Here is a 22,617-nt window from a genome sequence, read left to right on the forward strand (position 1 = left end):
TTCTGGTGTGCCCGTTGCTTAAAGCGCGGTATTGGGGTGGGAGTTACCTGATTTTCCAGTTGTTGTGTGTCTCAGTTCCCCTGCCTAGGAAAAAGGATTCCCTTCCCCCTTGCACTTCCCAGGTGAGGCGATGCCTCGCCCTGCTTCAGCTCTCGCTGGTCAGGCTGCAGCAGCTGACCAGCACCGATTGTCCGGCACTCCCTAGTGAGATGTCCCCAGTACCTCAGTTGAAAATGCAGAAATCACAGGTCTTCTGTGTCGCTCGCGCTGGGAGTTGGAGACTGGAGCTGTTCCTATTCGGCCATCTTGCTCCGCCCCCTCGACTTAGTCTTAAGTTTTATTAAATAATATAATTTTTCTCTTTGTGGCATATTCTTCTTTCATTTCTATTAATTACTATTTGCTGAGTTAGATTTAATGACTTATGCCAGTCTCCCCTTGAAGTGCTCAACTTCATTATAGGAATTCAGCTGTGAGCAAGACTGAACCTGGTTTCTTATATTACATGGTAAGGGTTTCCCACTGAGAGTGAGGCAGTTGTATTTCAAACATTAAAATGAGTGGTATTCTCTGCATACAAAACTCAAGTCCTTGTAGTTAAAGTATTTATGTCTGATTTGTCACAGTTTTGAAATCCTTTTCCCAATACCATGTATGATATCATTATTACGTGATTTTGGCAAAGGGAATTTATTGGTATAAATAAATAATAAATAAATAAAGGTGGAATTTAAAACAATATTTTTTCTAGGCAAAATATATTCAGGAGAAGATGATTTTTGGTTTGAATCATCTGTACTACTGATATTCTCTGTTAAAGTGTATTTATTATTCTTCATTTAAAATATTTAATATCTAAGCCAAGCACAGTGGCTTATATCTGCAATCCCAACATTTTGGGAGGTCAAGGCAGGCAGATCGTTTGAGCCCAGGGGTTCAAGACGAGTCTGGCAACATGGTGAAACCTTGTCTCTACAAAAAATACAAAAAATTATCCAGGCATGTTGGCACACCCCTGTAGTCTCAGCCACTGCGGAGGCTGAGGTGAAAGGATGGCCTGAGCCCAGAGGTCATGGCTACAGTGATCTATGATAGCACCACCCCACTTCAGCCTGGGTGACAGAGAAAGAAGCTGTTTCAAAAAAAAAATCATATCTAACTTATAACATAAACATGAACTGAAAAAAGAAATTTGTTGCAAAATTTTTTATGGAAGCTTACTGTGCTTCAATGAAAATATTCATGTTTTAATATCTAATACTAGAATCATTCACAAGGTCATCACTATGAATAAGAATATTTCTATAGAAGTTTCATTTTGGGTTTCAAACTTGGCACACTCTGGAAATGGGTCAAAAAATGATCTTTCCTGTAAACTCACATTTTTCCACCCCCCATATGAAAGAGTGAGCATTTCCATTGCTTGGCTTGTGGGTTTTGTGTTTTGTGCCAGTAGGGCTGCTATGGCCTTGATGAGAGAGGTTGGGACTGAGGTACTGACATCTGTGCTGGAGCATCCTCTTCAGGTTCTGGTTTTATTCTGATATTCCTTCTTATTTTTTCTTGTCACTGTTTGCTGCTCACCAGGATTATGATTTTTTCTCGCCTCTCTAACTGCAAGGGACAGAACATCAGCTCAAATTTGTTATTCAACCTTCCATCCCAAGATGAAACACACATCCTCTTGGGTCTTGTTGAAAATCATATTATAAGCCATGTTGTGAAATATACTAGGAGAATAAAAATAAATATACTTCATTTATATGAAGGGGAAGTAACTTTTTCAAGGAGTTTTGATAACGTAGTTGTTTCTGGAATTCATCACGTATGAAGAGTAGCGTTGCTTTCGTTTTTGTGTTGACAAAGGAGTAAAGTAAGCTCCATCAGCTTTTTGGATCCAAACCCAAAACTGGTCATTGTGTATCCTCTTTATCTGAGGAAGAACATTTGAGAAGAGCAAAGAGGTTTCAAACATATTAATCAAACTGCATCCTACCTTTTTTATCTTCCCAAAGCAGACACTGCTCTGAGAAGAAGGTGGGTCAGGATTTGGATTATGAATGTGCATTGGTGATCTCATAGGGTTACTGAGTCAGCTTCAGAAGTGACAAAGGACAGGAGGAATGACAAGATGACCCTTGCTTTGGTGTCTTTGACCATTTGGCTGAAATAGCTATTTCAAGTGGAAAGCATGCAAGTTGGTATATGAAGGAAACATAACCTGTTCATAAGCATAATTCATTTATTTGGCAATTCGCACTAGTAGAGACAGTTATATATAAAAGTAAAATATTGAAAAGCCATGTTTTAAAATGAATTAGCCCTCCCAAGGTTACATCATGTAATAATTATTTTAGGCATTGTGTTCATCTCGGCCTGGATTTATCTAAATAAAATGCTTCAAAAACTACAACTAAGAGGTTGAATTTATAAAGAAATAACTGTCTTTAAATCACTGTCTTACACTTAGTTCATATATGTAGAAAATTGTTGTATCCTTGATCATTGTGGAAATGACAAATTATAACTTTGCAATCTACTTATAGTCTTTTGTCATGTAATGTCATTGTCTACACTTTTTCTTTAACTTTAAAATGATTTGTCGCATGACTTTTTAGCTCCTAAAATCTTATCATATGATTTTTAAAATTGTTGATATGCTGGAAGATGTACGTCTTCATTAAGATAGAATCTGGAGGACATTATACTAAGTGAAATAAGCCGCGCACAGAAAGACAAATATCACATGATGTCACTCATATGTGGAATCTAAAAAAGTCAAACTCATAGAAGCAGAGAGTAGAATAGTGGTTACTGGGGGCTGGGGCAGAGTTGTATAGAAAGGGTCTAGAAGATGATCAAAGGATGCAAAATTTTAATTAGGAGAAGTAATTTCAAGAGATCTCTTGTACATACATGGTGATTATAGTTAATAACAAGGTATTATACACTTGAAAATTGCCAAAGTAGTTTTAATTGCTCTCACAACAAATATGTGAAAATAGAATTTGTTTGATTTTTAGAAGAAAGTGAACTCAAGAGCATTTTAAAATTGCTAAAATTTAAATGTAAAATTAAAAGCTAAAATTTAAAATGTAAATTAATGAGATACCTAACCAATTCAAATGGTTTAAAAGCATTGTTACAGCATTTGCTAATGTGTTTCTTATTAAAAAACATTTTGCCTTTCATTTCCGATTTTAGTAATGTAGCTATGAAATAAACTGGTAGAACACTAAGTACAGCTTATTTATTTCATATCTACTCAAATGAGGTCCCAAATTCCTGAAATTAAAATAAAATAAAATTAGTTACCTGCAGTTATTTTGAAAATTTATTAATGATTCAGATTATTGAATTTGAAAACAGACAATGCAAATGGCAAATAATAAAATGTAAATTTATAATATCTTATTTAATAGCTTACCATGTGCCTGCAATAAAGAAATTTCTGTTAAGTTAGAAATGTTTTACATCTGTTCTTTCTTATGAAATTTGAACATCAGTTTTACAGGACACACAGCAGGAACACAAAGTACCTCACAGAGTGCCCCCACGGCTAGCAAAGTAAATGCTTAATGAGTTTATAACCCTGGAAATAAGACTCTGTGGGTTTTATGTGTTTGTTTTGAGCTCAGAGGACTGAGGATTAGAGTGCTCCAAAATGACTAAAGTTCTCATCAGTTTGTTCAAAGGATTAGAGGCAGTGATCGATACATTATTAAAGAAGCATTGAAGTGAATTATGAATCCCGTTATGCATATTGAATTACAACACAGGTGGGTATGGTATATGCAATTAATTTGGAATCTGATGAGTTTTTAGTGATGAGAGGAGCCCCTCACACAGAAAACTCTTCACAACTGACCAGCCCAAGACAGGTCTTGATCCCACTGGAAGCCAAATTTTTCAAGTCACAGAAAGGTGACACTTTTATCAAAAAACTCTAATTCAGGTATAGTTCTTTATAAATTATTTAATGCTATAATTTGGTTCATAAAAATATACCTTTAAGCACAATAATGTTCTGAAATCTCTGGATATGCTGGCCTAACACAATATAGTTCACACTAAGCAATTGCTAGTCAAATAAAATACATCTTTTATCTTAGCTTTGATATAATCTCTTTGGGGAAAGGGAAAGAAAAAAGTAGGAATGGAATTTTGGGAGTTGTGGAATTAAAAGTAATGTGAAAATAACAATAATGTAAATTAATATTATAGATGTTATTTTCTTATCAGTTTGTGATGAAGTAGAAGATAAAGTCAGATATGGCAAGCAACGGAAACATTCTTGATAAAATTTGATTAGGCCGGGCATGGTGGCTCACGCCTGTAATCGCAGCACTTAGGGAGGCAGAGGTGGGCTGATAGCTTGAGTCCAGGAATTGGAGACCAGCCTAGGCAACATGGCAAAACCCTATTTCTACCAAAAATACAAAAATTAGCTGGGCGTGGTGGTGCATGCCTGTAGTCTTAGCTACTTGGGAGGTAGAGGTGGAAAGATTGCTTGAGCCCAGGAGTTGGAGGCTGTGGTAAGCCTGGGAGGTCAAGGTTGCAATCAGCCATGATCATGCCACTATATTCCAGCCTGGGTTACAGAGTAAGACCCTGTGTCAAAAACAAACAAACAAATAACAACAGCAAAGCTTGATTAGATAACTAAAAAATGACAAGCCATCTTCTCTAGCAAAAGGTCCAAAGTTAAAGTTGAATTTCCGTAATACAAGACAATGATTCAAATGTACCAAATCTCCTAATAATATATTACAGTCTTATTGATGTTGATATCCTTATTCTGTGTTAAATCATAAATTTAAAATGTGAGGCCCAATGCAGTAGAATGATCTACATGGACACCTTTGTACTTTAAAGAGTCTCTGTTTAGGTGAGAACATAGGGGCATGCATGTTTCTACTTTCCTCAGAGACGCCCTAAGGGAAGGTTGTTATTTCTTAGAAAGTTTGTCAGTCACTTATATGTTATATACATGAACACGAATTGGTCATACTGATGGATTTTGAATTGCAAACTAAGTAATTTTAGGTTGAAACCTTGAATAAAAATATTCAAGACTTCTAAAATGTTCCCTCAGAGTTTTATGGTGTACATTTTAGTTTTGGTTTTGGTCTTCCTAGTCCCACTGCTTCATCACTGGGATTTTGAAATCGTTCTTAATAGCAGACCGTATGTTACAATGCATATCACTTTGATTTTCATTTCATCTCACTTGTTGATTGTATACATTTGATACAGTTGTGATCTGCTATGAAATATTATAAAATGTGTACTGAAGATCAATATTTCCATACATCTAGGCTCTTTGGTTTTCACAGTTTATGTATTTCAGATGTTAAAGGGTTTGGATTCCATGGGGGAAAGAAAGAAAGGTTGATAATAAATACATAAATATTTCAATAAATAAATGTAACCATTTAGATCTTGTATATGCTATGAATAAAACAAAATAGAGCAGGATAGAAGAGAATGATTAAGAATGTTGTTTAGAGAAAGTGACCAGGGAAGCAAGCCCCTTCAAAGAAGATAGCACTTGAATTGCAATCTGAATGATAAAATGTTAGCAAATGCAACAGACTGAAAACAATAACAAGAACTTTGCAGCTGCAGTGTAGTGACTGAAAGCCAAAACAATTGGAGAGGACATTGAAGAGAGACTCAGAGTCTAGATTTGATAGGCCTTCATAGGCAATGGCAAAGGATTGGTATTTTTTTTTTAATGCAATGATATGTCACTTGAAGGTTTTAAACGGAATTTGTGGATCATCTGGCTGCTATATGCAGCATGGACTGTAAAGAGGCCAAAGTGATGTCCCAGAAATAGACATTTCAGTAGTCTAGGAGAAGGGTAAATTAAACTATAATTCTACCTGTAGAGGTTATGAGCAGAGCTTGATTTTTGACAGATTTTGAAGGTAGAGCTTGCAAAATTTACTAATGGATTTGTTGAGGGCAGTATACGCACACACACACAAAAGGAGCAGGAGTGTCCCTTCAGGTTTTCTCCTTTAACATGTGGGAAATGATGCCATTTTCTGAAACAGACATGACTTAGGAGGAGTGAGTGATAAAGAATCAATATTTCACTTTTGCCTACGTTATCTCTGCCAACTAGACAACCAATTGGAAATGCTTATTAGGTGGCTGAATATACAAATCTGGAATTAATAGAGAAGGTCTGGTCTCATGTGCTTGAGTGAAAAAAAAGTTTGTCCTTTTTTATTGTAATTGTTTATTGTTTAGTTAATATGCCCAATATAAATTTGGTCACTGTGAGCTCATGTAATTGAGTTCTAGCTAAAGAAAATAATATGAGACTACTTTTTTGTTCAGTACTGAAATTAAGACATTCTTAACAAGTGTATCTTTAATATTTGCTTCCGACCTTTTTCACTTAAAACCAATTCTTCATATGCATGATAGATGGAGACCACTCCTATTTCTCACTTTCTCATATAAAAATTGATATGAATATATAACACTTAATGTATATAAAATATTTTCTTACTTGTTTTTAAACAGAATGCTTACATATCTTCTAAATACCACCACGATTGGGTCAATCATGGGTTCCTTTTCTATCAAATGAAATAGTCTTCAAGAGTACCTATATTACATACCTCTGTATCACACTGAAATTGTGAAAATCTTTTCCCTGGTTTTAGATATTGGATCCTTATTTTATACAGTCACTTAGATACACTGAGAAATTTCCGTTACTTGACTGTGCTGTTTGCTTTTTGCTGTGTTCCAGTGGTTTGGCAATAGATTAGAGGTTAGGTTTTCCACCATTTGGTACTAATTATCTGGGAACAATCTGATTTCCATTTATTACATTCATATGGCAGTGCTGCCTGTATTTATATTAGAAAAAAAGAGTTTATTCTGCCCTCATAGCCTCATAGCCTCATGAATGCCTGCAGAAGATTGTTTCATTGTAAGATGTGGGCATAACAAGTTCAATCAAAATGTTCCTCTTGATTCTTGTATCTGGGTACTTTCATTTTACCCTTCTGACTATAGAAGGTTTTAACCAAACCAGACTACTGCCAGGAAGCAAAGTGAGTAAAATTCTAGTCCTAGGGAATATTGGATTCTATTGCTGAGTAAAACAAATGTCTTCCTTTCAATTAAACCCTTAGGTAAAATTATTTCTTTACATAATCAACTGTGTGGCCACTGATTAGACTTGATAGGACAATTATAGCCTAAAATGTATATTTCATTGTGGATAAACAGTGTATCTATTTATTTTCCTCTAGTGTTTTCTCTGCTGTTATTGAAGTGAGAATGGGCAAGAGCAGATTGTGAAAGATCTTAATTACACAACAAGCTGAATGTGAATCTTTAAACAAAGACATAAATTTTAAACATGAATTGGTTCAAGAACATTTGATGCCCACAAAAAAATGATTACCATTCCACAACTTCACTTTCATAATTGTTAGTTGCACAAGATAATTCTAAAAGCATAAACCCTGTCTAACAGGAAGAAAAATATGTTCCCATTACAGTTCTGATCATAAGTACCTGGTCAAGTCATTTAGCCTCTCCTTGGTGCAGTTTTCCGCTTTGTGCTACAATTACATCCATTTAACTTGAAAGATTCTTGTGAAAACTGTAAGACAGTAGGTCTTACAACTAACAGATCAATATAAACCAACTGTAGACCTAGAAATCTGAAAAAACACAGACCTTGTGCTGTAAGTTGTAATCATTACTTTTAAACTTTATTTAAAAACTGATATTGAAGATATAACAATTAACTTTAAAAGTATGAATCAGCATGGTAATCTAGAAACATCTGCTAGAACATTTTATGCTACCATTTTCTTTCTCCGTCTTTAATGTTAATTATAATTTTCCAGGTTTTTTAACTAGAAAAAATTAATTTGATATACAAATGTAAGGGAATTTATTTCTTAATTATTTCTTAATTTAATTATAAATATAATTTTGAACTCTGCCATTTTAGTAGTTGTGATAAATTATATTTTAATCTTGACATTTTATTTTATGTTTAAAAGTCTTTGGATATTGTATTGCCAGTGCAATTAACAGTGAAACATAAAATTTCAGTATAATCCTAATATTTCTATACATATTATGACAGAATTGCTTAATCTTAAAAGCAGTGTTTGTGTTATTATTGTTCAAATGTATTTAATATTTACTGATAGAATTCAAACACTTTTATGATATTTCTTCTTGTTGTCACATTTATATGAAAGTCAAGGTTGAAATATTCACCATTGCTTAAATGCACCAAGACACTACTTACTGAAAAAAAGAGCTACAAAGGGGAGGGAGAGCATTAGGACAAATACCTAATGAATGCAGGGCTTAAAACCTAGATGGCAGGTTGATGGGTGCAGCAAACCACCATGGCACATGTATACCTAGGTAACAGACTTGCATGTTCTGCTCATGTATCGCAGAACTTAAAAAAAAAAGACAAAAGAAAAAGAGCTACAAAAGTGTAGCAAAAACAAATCTCAAACATGGACACTCATTATTAACATATCTGAATAACCTAACAACTTCTGTATAATTAACACTTTTTTTTTTGCACAGAATTCCCCTTAGTATAATAATTCAGATTCTGTGCATGTTCCTAAAGACCAAGACACCTGGAACTACGAACATAAAGGAGTTGCTTGAACAATGGTGCCATGTACTTCTGTAGGACAATCCAAAAACTTTGGTTCCTAGCCATCTGTCAGAATACTGACAGAAAGCCCAAAATAAAATTCCTCGAACTGTTTTTCTTCTAAACAATGTACTTAATTACTTAAACATATAAACATCCTCAACCAGTTAAAAATAGCAACCAAAGGAAAAAAAAAAGACTGGTTCCAGAACCTTGGGACCTAAGTGCAAAATTGTCACTGTTTGTCATTTAGGTGCTAATGTCCACACGTTCATATCCTTATTGAATAGGCCTAACCATTTAGTACAGAATCAAGAGCCAAATTTACCCATATATTTAAATGTGCTGGACTTACATTTCATTTTTATAGGGAATTACATATAACATCTGATTCCTTGACTTGAATTGCTTCTAGGTTGGGAATCAAAAACTCAAACTCTAATATAGCCCAGATTATGACATTCGAGTGTGAAATGGGCATATGGTAGGAGTGGTAAGTTTGAAAGCACAGGCTAACTTCAAAGACACAGCAGATATTCAATACCAGTCAACTATTTTCATGCAAGTGTGTGGGTCTACATTCTAGATTTTCTAACTTCTGGGGAAAAGTTCTGGATTTTAATATGTAATCTATTTTTATATATTAATTTATTTTAATTTAAAATTTTATTAATACATATTAGTTGTACATGTTTGTGGGTAGAGATGATATTTTGATACCTGCACACAATGTGTAATGATCAAGTTAGGGTCATTGCAGTATCCATCACCTCAAACATTTATCTTTTCTTTGTGTTGGAAACACCTAATTCTATACTTTAAAAGACCCATGTGATCTAAACAAAAACTGCCAAATTACTGATGACCCAAAGAAGACCTGTGAGGAATAGTTCTGGAGTCTTAAACTCTAGATACCAGAACAGTTGACATTATTAAATATCCCTGATTTACCATTTTGAAATTGAAAAAAACCTCTTGATTATAGTATATAAATACTTGATTATTTTGTATTATATACACTCTTTGTTTATGTTAAGTTTACCTCCCCAGAGGAAGTAGTACTATGAGAATACTGCAAACACCATGATAAAAATAACAGAGCACTTTCAAGTAAGGTTATTTTGACCTTCAGTTTTTTTTCAGGTACCTAGTAAGGAATTGTGCGATATATATCCTAAAAAAAATAGAGTATTGCCATGTATATTTTAAACTAGATAATATCAAGGACAATTTCCACTTAATATCTTATCTTTACTCAGTACAGACAGCCTTATCAATTAACAGTTTAAGTAAAAAGATGCTCTAGTATAAATTAGACAATAAATATCATTTACACTAATGTGTTACATAGGGTATTTGGGAACAAAAAACAAAAATTTTCTCACAAAGAGCTTACAACTGTAATCTATAATTAAAAGTTGGCCACCAAGGACAGAATGATACAGTAAGTTATATCGAACAAAATAGATTTTAAAATTGTGTACATACACATCTCTACATAAATAGATCGAGGTGTATTACAGTGAATATCAACAGAGAAATCAAAAATTATATATTTACATATGCATATTAATAGAGTGATTAATTATATAACTCAGACTAGCAGAGATCTTGCTTCCACACTGAAACTTTCCCTCAACTTAATTTCTCACTTTACATGGCTTCCTTTTTCTCTCTGCTTCCAGAAATATGTGAAGAGGGTCCTCCTAGCTTAAGGACATAACCTCAGACTTTTTGGTCCTTCACTAATTTTAATTACTACCTTTTACAACAAAGTTTATAAAAAATCAGATTTTTGTTTTCTGCCTGAATTTTTGTTAGTGGTGAAAGATCTCTGACATGTGATTTGCAGCTGAGGAATGTGGCTCCCAGCCAGAATCTTATGTGGGATCTTTCTGGCCAGAGCGTAGGCAGTTACAAAGGCTTTGCCTGGCACACCTCATCACATTGTATTTAGTGGGAGAAAGGTGCCCTCATCACATTGTATTTGGTGCACAGTTTGGAGGAATTAAATCTAGTACTCAGGCCCCCTGGCCAGCTATGCTCTTGTGCATATCTACATTTATAGCCCAGGCAACTCCACTCAGGGGCCTCCTTTTAGAGGGCCTTAGGTGCCTCTCCTGAGACCACCTTATTCAAGGGACTTGGAGACCACTTTTCTCCACTATGTCTCAGTATTCAGTACTTATCTACTGCTAGCCATTCCCTTCTCCCTCCTACTGTCTCTTGTCCAAAGAAAAACCCTTAGGAACCTTTTGTGCAGAAGTCCCTAAGTAATGAGACAAAGGCTCACTTCTGCAGTGATACTTCTGACTCTTGCTCAATGCCATTCCGTGGGGAAAATGGAGCATTGATGGAGCAGGCACCTTCTCTCTGGCCTCTTGATTATACTATAGCAGTAAATGAATACAGACTTAATTATTACTTCCATTTTGGCTGCTGTTTAATTGGCCGCTGTGACATCTGGCAGCTCAGCTCTCTCCAGCTCAGCTCTTAACAGTAGCTTTCCATGCTCTAATGGAAATGGCCCCTAAAAGTCACGCACATACTGATGTTCAGACTTACTACACTGCTTGCTTGTTATTTATTATCCCTCTGATTTATTTGAGATACTTGACAATCACCTCTTCCCATCCCCCTAAAAGTCTTACAGTTTGGAGCTCCTCGTGACTATAGAAAGGGCATGATGATTAGAATCAGACTGTTTTGAATTTTGAATCTGCTTTCTACCTCATATAAGAATAAGTCACAAAGAATCTGTGGACCTTAATTCCATTTTAAGTCACAAAGAATCTGTGGAGCTTAATTCCCATGTGTTTATTGTAATAAAGACATAATATTACTACTACTGATACTTCAAAGAATGTTTTGAGGATTAAATATAAAATGTATGTTGTGAGCCCTTTTGAAAATTCTACAAAACCATAATTTTATTTAGAAGAGTTTACTCCTAGTTCTGTGACTGTTCTCTCATTACTATCCTTCCTTTTCCCATTTCATTACAGAAGCCCTCTCCAAAATAAATCTTCAGGCTTTCTTCATTTTTCTCTCCATTACCTTCCTCTTAGGTCGTGATGAATGCAATATTCTATTTAAAATATATAAAAATGTAATATTTCAGTAAAAAACATCAAATTAAGCAATGCAGAATCTAAGGACTATCACATAGGAAAATCAACTCTGTGTTTTAATTTTAGAAAAGTTATTGTGAAATGATCTTATCATCTTAACAAAACACCATTTTACAAATAAATTTCAAGTATACTTTTTCCTTTCCTCCATGCCTTTCCTCTTAGGATATTTCTCTTTCTGTCATTCCTTTACAGCTGCTGCACAATATGTCTGATCATGAGCAACACAGGTTTCAGAGATGCTCATCCTCTTTCTGGCGTAGTAGTGATGATTCATCTCCCTGTCTCAATATTTCTTCCATGTCTGTCACTCCTGTCAACTCGCCTGATTCCAGACTATCACTGGGACTGTTAATACCACCACCTTCTAAATGTGGCTTTACCAAGCCAGTCAGTGAGAGCAGCATACCAAGACCGCATGTAATTTGCTAAGCAGATAATTCTTTTTTATTATCTGACTTATTTTGTTTAAATTCTGCCAAAATATGCTATTTATAAAGTTATTATTTAGATGTATCTTGAATCAATGTGATGTGATCTGGAGCCTTTGTGTGCCATTTTTGTTTTCTTTGATTACCTGATACCGGAAAGTTTCAAGTAGAGGGTGGTGACAGTGTAGAAATTTACAAAATATAAAGTAATACAGATACTTCAAAGGATCTATCAGATATCACAGTTGGGAAATTAGATCATTGGTAAAAGCAATTTCAGCAGAGTTCAGTGCAAAAGAGCAAATCTAGATTGATAAAAGTTAAAGACAGAATGAAATAAATCTTAGGACAGAAAGTGTAGTATCTCTTTCAAGGAACTTAGCCTTAAAGGAAAAGAAAAGAAAATAGAAGCTGGGAGATTANTGTGTGCCATTTTTGTTTTCTTTGATTACCTGATACCGGAAAGTTTCAAGTAGAGGGTGGTGACAGTGTAGAAATTTACAAAAATATAAAGTAATACAGATACTTCAAAGGATCTATCAGATATCACAGTTGGGAAATTAGATCATTGGTAAAAGCAATTTCAGCAGAGTTCAGTGCAAAAAGAGCAAATCTAGATTGATAAAAGTTAAAGACAGAATGAAATAAATCTTAGGACAGAAAGTGTAGTATCTCTTTCAAGGAACTTAGCCTTAAAGGAAAAAGAAAAAGAAAATAGAAGCTGGGAGATTAAAGAGGGACAGAGTAAATAAATTTTTGGTTGGTTTGTTTTGCTTTTAATGACAGCCAAGATTTTAGAATTTTTGTATCGTGAAAAAGAGTAGAGATATAGAAGTGAGAGGGGATACAGGAATGGGATAATTAGGGGAATGGTATTGCTGAGTAACAGGAAGGGGGGGAGGGGATACAATAAACAAATTGTTAAAGAAAGGAGGATGACAGCAATTTTCCTGCACGAAAAATAATGTACTAACAATTATTTTAGCTGAATAGCAAACCCATCACTCTACACACAGTAAGCCTGATTTTTTCATCACCTGCATTATCTGTGAATCAGAAAATTAAACGTATTCTGAGAATTCTAATTTTAATATGAACCACTCAAAGCAATCTCTGTCCAAGTTCTTACAGGAAAAGCAAGTTTTCATCACTATTCCCCAAAATGGAAATTCTCTTTCTTTTATCCCTGATCAAATGAGATGGTTTTCAAAGGAGATTATACATATATACATATTGTTCCCTGTTTTACAAAGTGGTGAATGTCTAATTTTGATATTACTTCTCAGCTACATTTTCATGAGGTTTTCATTTATCTTTCCCTATATGTATTCAGTCCTGACCCATACTGTATCAGAAAACTCAATGATTTGGGCAGTACATTGGTGATTATTAATTTAGTTTTTATAAGATAGCTATTTATAACAGAAAACTTGATGAAATCTTTCAAGAATAAAATGTACTGCAATGTTGGTTGCCACTGTTGTTATAAATACAAACTAAAATATACTCTACTTTTGAGAATGCAAAAAAAATCAATTGCATTTGAATGTTTATACTTAAGAAGGCAAGTCACTTATGTCTAATTTTTCCTGTTTGAAATGTTATCTTATGCAGAGTATCTTACTGAATTCATATTTTTATATGAATAGTTTCTACTATATCTAATTCTCTATTATAAGTAGCAATCATTTCTATATATCCAAAAAATTCACTGTATCTTTTATATTCATCTGGAATAATATCGTTACCATTTTGCCATCATCTTTGAGAGCATTTTTGCAGAAATGTTCTGTTGCTTTCTTCTAAATGAGCGTTTATCATAATTAGTGGAACCACATGAAATTGCAAATACTTAACTATTTTTGGTCTACAAAATGGCAAATTCTTATGATTCAACTGAATTTGCTGTTTACATATATTTTATATGCATGTGAAATATTTAGCATTACAATGTGTCTATATGAAATGCTACCCTAATTCATTTATTTTCATTGCAGGCAGGCAGTATGACACCTAAGTCGCCCTCCACTGACATCTTTGATATGATTCCATTTTCTCCAATATCACACCAGTCTTCAATGCCTACTCGCAATGGCACACAGCCACCTCCAGTACCTAGTAGATCTACTGAGATTAGTAAGCTTTCTCAACAAATCAGTGTTTCTTGTTATAGTTGTGTACATTTTAAATATGTAATTAAAACTTTGTGGGAAATTACATATCTTAACAACTTTACTTACAATTTCAATTATTGAAGTATTATTTTTATTTATGTATAAATTTCCATTAATTCTATTTTACTTTATAATTCAGACTGCACTACTAATGACATCTCTACTTGAAACTTTTACCCATTGTTTGAACAATTATGTTTTGGTGTATTACTTCATAATAGAAAATATTTAATTATATATCATTGTTTTGGGTTTATTTTTAATATTTTACTTTAATTATTAAAACAACTGGTGGCAATTTTATTAATCATTTTTTACATGTTTAATAGAGCTAGTTAAAATATGTTTGTTCATAGGGCTTATGGACTTTTTTAGTTTAAAATATATGAATTATATGAATGTTGTGATTTATTAACCTTTTGTAAGGGTTCTTTCCTATCTAAAATGCTATAAATTCATTGCTTTTCTGTTTTATCTTTTATATATCTGGAAGGAACATTAAAGTCTATTTTTGATTAATTAGAAAACACCTAACAGATGCTCATTTTCAATATTTTGGCTGTAATACATATCCATCTGTGCCTTGTGACAGAAACTGAAAGCATAATTCTCAATGGTCATGAATCAGTCACTATGTCTAAAAGGGAACTGAAGAAAGGAGGGTTTTACACATTCTGCTTGATTGCGTTCTCTCTAGCTTATATTAAGTCATTGTGAATATAACTCTGAAGTTTTAGCTTAAGACTTTAATACATGGCAGGGCCCATATTATATTCATTTCCCCTAAGGAACTTAAAATACATTGTTCATGTTAGGTATTCAATTTATTTTAGAGGACTAATTTGTAAATACACGGTAATAACACTAGTGTATTAGTCAGTTTTCACACTACTATAAAGTTGCTACCTCAGACTGAGTAATTTATAAGCGAAAGAGTACAGTTCTGCATGGATGGAGATGCCTCAGGAAACTCAACGTCATGGCAGAAGATAAAGGAGAAGCAAGGTACATCTTATATGGCAGCAGAAGAGACTGTGTGCGCAGGAGAAACTGCCACTTTTAAACCATCATATGTCGTCAGAACTCCCTCTCTATCATGAGAACAGTAGGGGGGAAACTTCCCGCATGATCCAATCACCTCCCACCAGGCCCCTCCCTCAACATGTGTGGATTACAATTTGAGATGAGATTTGGGTGGGGACACAGACCCAAACCATATCTTTCCACTCCTTGCCCCTCCCAAATTTCATGTCTTTTCACATTTCAAAACCAATCATACCTTTGCAACAATCTCTCAAAGTCTTAACTTATTCCAGCATTAATTCAAAAGTCCAAGTCCAAAGATTCATCGGAGGCAAGGCAAGTCCCTTCCACCAATGAGCCTGTAAAATAAAAAACAAGTTAATTACTTGCAAAATACAATGAGGATACAGGCATTGGGTAAATGTTTCCATTCTAAATTGGAGAAATTGGCAAAACAAAGGAGCCACAGGCCCCATGCAAGTTTGAAACCCAGTGGGGCAGTCATTAAATCTTAAAACTCCAAAATTATCTCATTTTACTCCATGTGTCACATCCAGGGCACGCTAATGCAAGGGATGGGACCCAAGGCCTTGGGCAGCTCCACCTCTGTGACTTTGCAGGGTACAGCCCCCATGGCTGTTTTCACAGGCTGACATTGAGTGCCAGGCACACAGTGCAAGCTGTTGGTGGATCTACCATTCTGGGGTCTGAAAGACGGTGGCCCTCTTCTCACAGCTCCACTAGACAGTGCTCTAGTGGGGACTCTGTGTGAAGGCTTTAACCCTATATTTCTCCTCTGCATTGCCCTAGTAGAGGTTCTCTATGAGGGCTCTGCTCCTGCCACAGACTTCTGCCTGAACATCCAGGCATTTCCATACATCCTCTGAAATCTAGGCAGAGGCCCCCAAAGCTCAACTCTTGTCTTCTGTGCACCTGCAGACCCAACACCACATGGAAGCCACCAAGGCTTAAGGTTTTTACCCCATGAAGCAATGGCTTGAGCTGTATCTTGGCCCCTTTTAGCCATAGCTAGAGCTGGAGTGGCTGGGATGCAGGATACCGAGTCCTGAAGCTGCACAGAGCAGCAGGCCCCTGGGCCTGGCCCATGAAACAATTTTTTCCTCTTAGGCCTCTGGACCTTTGATGGGAGGGGCTGCTGCAGATGTCTGATATGTGCTGATGACATCTTCCCCATTGTCTTGGCTATTAACATTCAGCTCCTTTTTACTTATGCTAATTTCTGCAGCAGGCTTGAATTTCTCCTTAGAAAGTGGGTTTTCTTTTTCTACCACGTAGTCAGGCTGCATATCTTCCAAACTTGTATGCTTTGCTTCCCTTTTAAATATAAGTTCCAATTTCATATTATCTCTTTGTGAATGCGTATGACTGTATGCTTTTAGAAAAAGCCAGATCACATCTTGAATGCTTTGCTGCTTAGAAATTTCTTCTGCCAGATACCCTAAATCATCTCTCTCAAGTTCAAAGTTCCACAGATCTCTAGGGCAAGGGTAAAACACTGCCAGTCTCTTTGCTGAAGCGTAGCAAGAGTGCTGCAGTAACATCTTGATAGATTTTTCAATGTCTACATATTCCTGAGTATTAAAGTTTAATAAATATAGACAGAGAAATAGAGATTATATAGACATAATCTATATAAGTGAGTCCCTCCAAGTCACTTCTTGTCATTTTGTTTACTAAATTTTTTTCTTCCTTTTACAACGGGATGGGTTTGAAGTGGAACCTTTTGACCAAATCTTCCCTTTCATTAATTCATTTTTTAACAAACACCTACTAGGTGAAAAGCATTATTCAGTATGCTTATGGTGTAGTGGAAACCAGGACATTTCTCTGAAGAAAGGATCCTCTGAAAGCTAAATTTCAATTGATTGCCTGAGCAACACTAAACTGAAGAAAATAAATAACAGCAATAGTAATACTCATCAGTTATATATAAGGTAACAATAAATTCCCATTTTATTAGGATAGACCTGGCTTATAGATTTTTACCCAGTGTAACTATTGAAAATGCTCCTTTTACTTTTAAAAGTATCTGCATTTGGATGAAAAATTATATGTTCCCCTTATTTATACAATACCTGCAAGTACAAGGAGCTTGTAAAAATTTCACATTTATTAACTTATTTAATACGAGAATCTGGAAAAAAAACATGAAGGCTGGAAAAGTAAGACTCCTTCACAATGAGAATCACAGAGTGATTTTAGAGGATATGGCAGAAATCAAGTAGCATAAATATTATTTCTTACATGACATTGAATTTAGAGAATGTAAAGTTCTCTGCAAAATGAAGGTATGAATATGTTATAAATACCCATTTTCATATATAATTTAATGTTTTTCCAATTAAGGATACATTTGAATTGATTCAGAGGAAAGAAATTCCTTAAGAATGTTTTATTTTAAAAATCCCGTAATAGGCCCAAATCTATCAATTACAAACATCAATTTCGACTTTGATACTTCTTTAGTGATAAAAAAAGTAGTGCATACTTTAGACCATATGTACAGAAAGCTTTTTTGACACTGCATCCCTGCTGCTTTTAAAAAAGAAATGTATTTCTGGGATAGGAGGCATTTTCAAAGAAACTATCTCATTGTGACTGTCTAGAAAGGTGATATTTCATACTACATGAGACAATGTGCTTTAAAATTTTCTCTGGATAAAAGGGGAGATAAGAGTACATGAACTTTGAGTAGAGCTACTTACAAGTCTACTTAGTCCTGCATATTGCTTAACTATTGTGTTGCAAGGCATCAATCAATGGAATTAGGGTAGCCTCAATGAGTAGTGCATTAATTTTAGCAAATTTAAATTGCTTCAATAAAATATAGGTGTTGTAACATATTAATTATCAGCTCAGGTGAATTTGATATTAAGAAATCTTCCTTAAAAACACAGAAAGCTCGCTAGATAATAATTCTTTATAATAAAACTTTTTAATATCATAAAATGGATCTTTTCTTCCTTATTAATGTTTAACTTGTCTAAGCTCAGGAAAGCCCCACATACAGTTTAAGTGTGGATTAGTGGTTCATTTGATCATGTAAATATTCATTTATATAATCTTGCCTTTGAAATCTGACTCACTCCAGCTCACTTGTTATTTCATTTACTAAATTATTTCCTTCCTTTTAGAACGGGACCTGTTTGGAGCAGAACCTTTTGACCCATTTAACTGTGGAGCAGCAGATTTCCCTCCAGATATTCAATCAAAATTAGATGAGATGCAGGTGACTATTGTGACTGACTGGCCCATAAATGATTTATTTCATTTTGATATGGAACAAAGAGAATGTTATGTACCAAAACTATGGTTTCCTTTAATTATTTTCACTATAAAAACTCACTTAAAATAATTACTTTAAAATAATAATGTACAGTTAGTCCTAAAAATACTCCTACATATGCTAAGGATAAGGTCGTTGGTTTTTTTAATGGTTCAATTTACAATGGCAATAAGATGGTTCATTTTTTTTTTAATACAAAATGGCATGGATTCTAATGGTTCATTATTTTGAAATCTAGAGTTAAAAAGTCATTGCATTAGATTTATAAGATTTGATCTCAGTCTTAACAATTACGAATTTGAAAATTGTAAATGGGTAGATGAGGGAAAATCTTTGTAAGATTGAAATTATTCTCTCTGAAAAGAAGCATTGTAGCTGTAGTTCATAACTTTTGGGCTTTTATTTAAAAAGCAGACACCCAGTGACAACTTCTTTAGGAATGTAGTTCAGTTGGGTTTTCATTTCTCTCTCTTCCTTTTACTTTTTTGTTCTAAATTGGTCTGCAGTTTACAGAAATTGGTTTTAAACGCTTTGCACTATGGACCATGATTTAAAAATAGTCTTATAAACCCCAGAATAAAGTCTTCTCTTTATATTTGCCCTGTACATTTTGGTGAAGTTATTATATCCTATTTTTCATCAAAAAGTTTATATATGGTAGAATCCAGACAGACACCAATTATATGAAGCTGATTGAGAAGAGACAATGAAGACACTAAAGTAAGGAGAATGAGGTATTTTTGTTTATTAGTCTTGGCTTAATACATTCATTCTCTATGCCTCACTTCCTAGAAAAAACAATTATAGGTGAACTCTGATCTATCACTGATAATTACAATCCTTCTTAGAAAGTTAATTTAAATGCCCTTTTACTCATTTTTGACTGCAGCTGTGTAGCTATCTCATTTTCTGTGTAATACATGAATTCATTATTGTTCTAGATGTAATAACATGCCTGAATTTAAAAGTTGAATTACTTAACATATGCCTTCAGGTTTTCAAAGAATCTGTTGAAACAGTGTTTCTCAAGTTAAATGATTCTTAATCCCCTTTTACATAAAAAATTATTTTAGATCTTTAGTATTAACTTACAATTTTTAAATATTGACAAAAATATTATAAACAACTTGTCCTTGTAGTTTTTGTAAAATTATGAATTCAATAAATTATAAATTAAATGAAAGTCAAATTGCAACCCCAGTCGAGGATGGATGATCTTATTTGGTTGAAGCTAAAACCACCTTTTCAAATTTCTATTGATTTCAACATGTATACTGTTTGATGGCACAGATTTCCTACTTTTTTTCTATATTTCAAATACTATGAAACTTTCAAATGGTGCATGATAATTTAGCAAGAATGCTGTATTTCATATGAAATCAATTCCTTTCCTTTTACATTAGTTTTACCCATTGAACATGTACTATCTGGTACTAATGCTTTTGTAGTAACAAAGAAATATTTATGTGGTAGTATTTATTCTCAAGGGTTACACAAGTCATACAGAGTACTTTTCTATGAATTTTTTAGATTTTCCCAAAATTGGGAAAAAAATTTATTGAGTTTTAAGGATAAGCCTCTATTTCCACATTTTGTTGGAACCAAGTGTAAGATGCACTGTATTGGGATGATTGAGTGATGTGGCACTCAAATAATGTTAAACTGTGGTGTTTTTGCTTTTGCTGTTTCTAATATTTTCTTAATGTCTTTTTTAATTCTTTACTGCTTTCATGGTGGGTAGCGCCAGAGATGGTTGGTATATTATTTTTATAACAATTTTAAACAACTTACAAATTTTTAAAGCTGAAGCCTTAAAATTTGCATGCTTTATTTAATAAAAATTCAAACAACAACTTCATATGGGTATATCTGATAATTAGTTATGTTTAAAGAGGTTTCATAAACCATATTTTAAGATTATTTTTCAATGACTTAGTCACTATTGCATTGTTCACTTTATTGTTTTGTCTTTCTTTTCTTTTCTCTTTTCTTTTCTTTTCTTTTCTTTTCTTTTCTTTTCTTTTCTTTTCTTTTCTTTGAGGCAGAGTCTCATTCTATCGCCCCTCCCAAGCTGGAGTGCAGTGGCGTGATCTTGGCTCACTGCAACCTCCACTGCCCAGGCTCGAGCAATCCTCCCTCCTCAGCCTCCTGAGTAGCTGGGACTAGAAGTATGCACTACCATGCATGGCTAATTTTTGTATTTTTTGTTAAAAATAGGGTTTCATCATGTTGCCCAGACTGGGCTTGAACTGCTGGCCTCAAGCCATCTACCCACTTAGGCCTCACAAAGTGCTGGGACCACAGGCGTGAGCCACCATACTTGGCCATGATTGTTTCTTTTAGTCCAAGATTTACTTGCAAGGTCACTTTAACAAAAGTAAAATAATATTTTCTTCATCTAAACTCTATGATGGCTTTTATTATTAATCTTGCTAGCCTAATGAATCTAATGCACACATGTAGCTACTATATCTTTGCATATCCTATAAAAACTTAATATAGTACAGTGGATTGTGAATGCCATATTGAGTTAATAAGCCTAGTGAGACATTTAGTTTTCATCTTTCATTTAGAGTATTGTGACTAAGCTACTTTTAAGAGAATTGAATTATTAAGTTTGAAATCACAGAAACGTCTCCTGCATGTAAGCATTTATGCAGAAATGTTAAACCATATTTCAGTATAAGCAGTTAGAAAATTAAACATTTATTTGAAATCAATAATGTAGCTATTTGATTTGACATAATTTAAACTGTCCAGCACATGTCACCAACAGGAAGATAAGTGGAATAGTATTGATAGGCCACACTGTAACATGTGAGCTATAATAATTTAATACATTAAAAAACAAGCATGGCAAGTTCGTAAAGGATGAAAAAATCATGTACAAGTGGTGTTAAGTCAGCTGGCTAGTACTCTGGGAGAAGATCAATGTACTGCTGAAACTTACAGCAAATGCCGAGATAAATTTCAGAAGTAATCAACATTTTAAGATGTTTAAAATATTACTGAATATTCATCAGACTTTTGAATTGATAAGAAAATTTTATAAGGAAAAGAAAAATATAGACATATTATATCCAATTTTTTAACATTTACTGTCTAAAACTATATAAATACATTACATATACATAATTAAAGCAATTAGACAAATGACTGGGAAACTAAACAATCAACAGATACATGAAAAAGCACTAGTTCACAAAAGAAGACCACAAGTGGCTTACACATATGTAGACATGTTCTGTCTAATCAAAGTAAACACACANAGAAATGTATTTCTGGGATAGGAGGCATTTTCAAAGAAACTATCTCATTGTGACTGTCTAGAAAGGTGATATTTCATACTACATGAGACAATGTGCTTTAAAATTTTCTCTGGATAAAAGGGGAGATAAGAGTACATGAACTTTGAGTAGAGCTACTTACAAGTCTACTTAGTCCTGCATATTGCTTAACTATTGTGTTGCAAGGCATCAATCAATGGAATTAGGGTAGCCTCAATGAGTAGTGCATTAATTTTAGCAAATTTAAATTGCTTCAATAAAATATAGGTGTTGTAACATATTAATTATCAGCTCAGGTGAATTTGATATTAAGAAATCTTCCTTAAAACACAGAAAGCTCGCTAGATAATAATTCTTTATAATAAAACTTTTAATATCATAAAATGGATCTTTTCTTCCTTATTAATGTTTAACTTGTCTAAGCTCAGGAAAGCCCCACATACAGTTTAAGTGTGGATTAGTGGTTCATTTGATCATGTAAATATTCATTTATATAATCTTGCCTTTGAAATCTGACTCACTCCAGCTCACTTGTTATTTCATTTACTAAATTATTTCCTTCCTTTTAGAACGGGACCTGTTTGGAGCAGAACCTT

At 34.0% G+C, this 22,617-nt stretch overlaps 1 protein-coding gene across 9 annotated transcripts in view; it reads left to right on the top strand.

Annotated features, from left to right (window-relative positions):
• The window catches only part of GULP1 (GULP PTB domain containing engulfment adaptor 1), a 330,664-nt gene that overhangs the window by 300,810 nt on the left and 7,237 nt on the right, over positions 1–22,617 (top strand). For 5 of the 9 annotated variants that reach the window (XM_017865398.1, XM_017865405.1, XM_017865402.1 and 2 more), the window contains 2 exons: positions 14,228–14,366; positions 18,583–18,803. In XM_017865398.1, the coding sequence (XP_017720887.1) occupies positions 14,228–14,366; positions 18,583–18,803 (360 nt within the window). Of the gene's footprint in view, positions 1–14,227; positions 14,367–18,582; positions 18,804–19,381; positions 19,456–22,617 lie in introns of those variants that run through there. The other 4 variants (XM_017865431.1, XM_017865414.1, XM_017865424.1 and 1 more) reach the window with 2 other exon arrangements.

The sequence above is a fragment of the Rhinopithecus bieti genome, unplaced genomic scaffold (genome assembly GCF_001698545.2).
Source record: "Rhinopithecus bieti isolate Rb0 unplaced genomic scaffold, ASM169854v2 scaffold_2827, whole genome shotgun sequence".
Taxonomy (NCBI): Eukaryota; Metazoa; Chordata; class Mammalia; order Primates; family Cercopithecidae; genus Rhinopithecus; species Rhinopithecus bieti.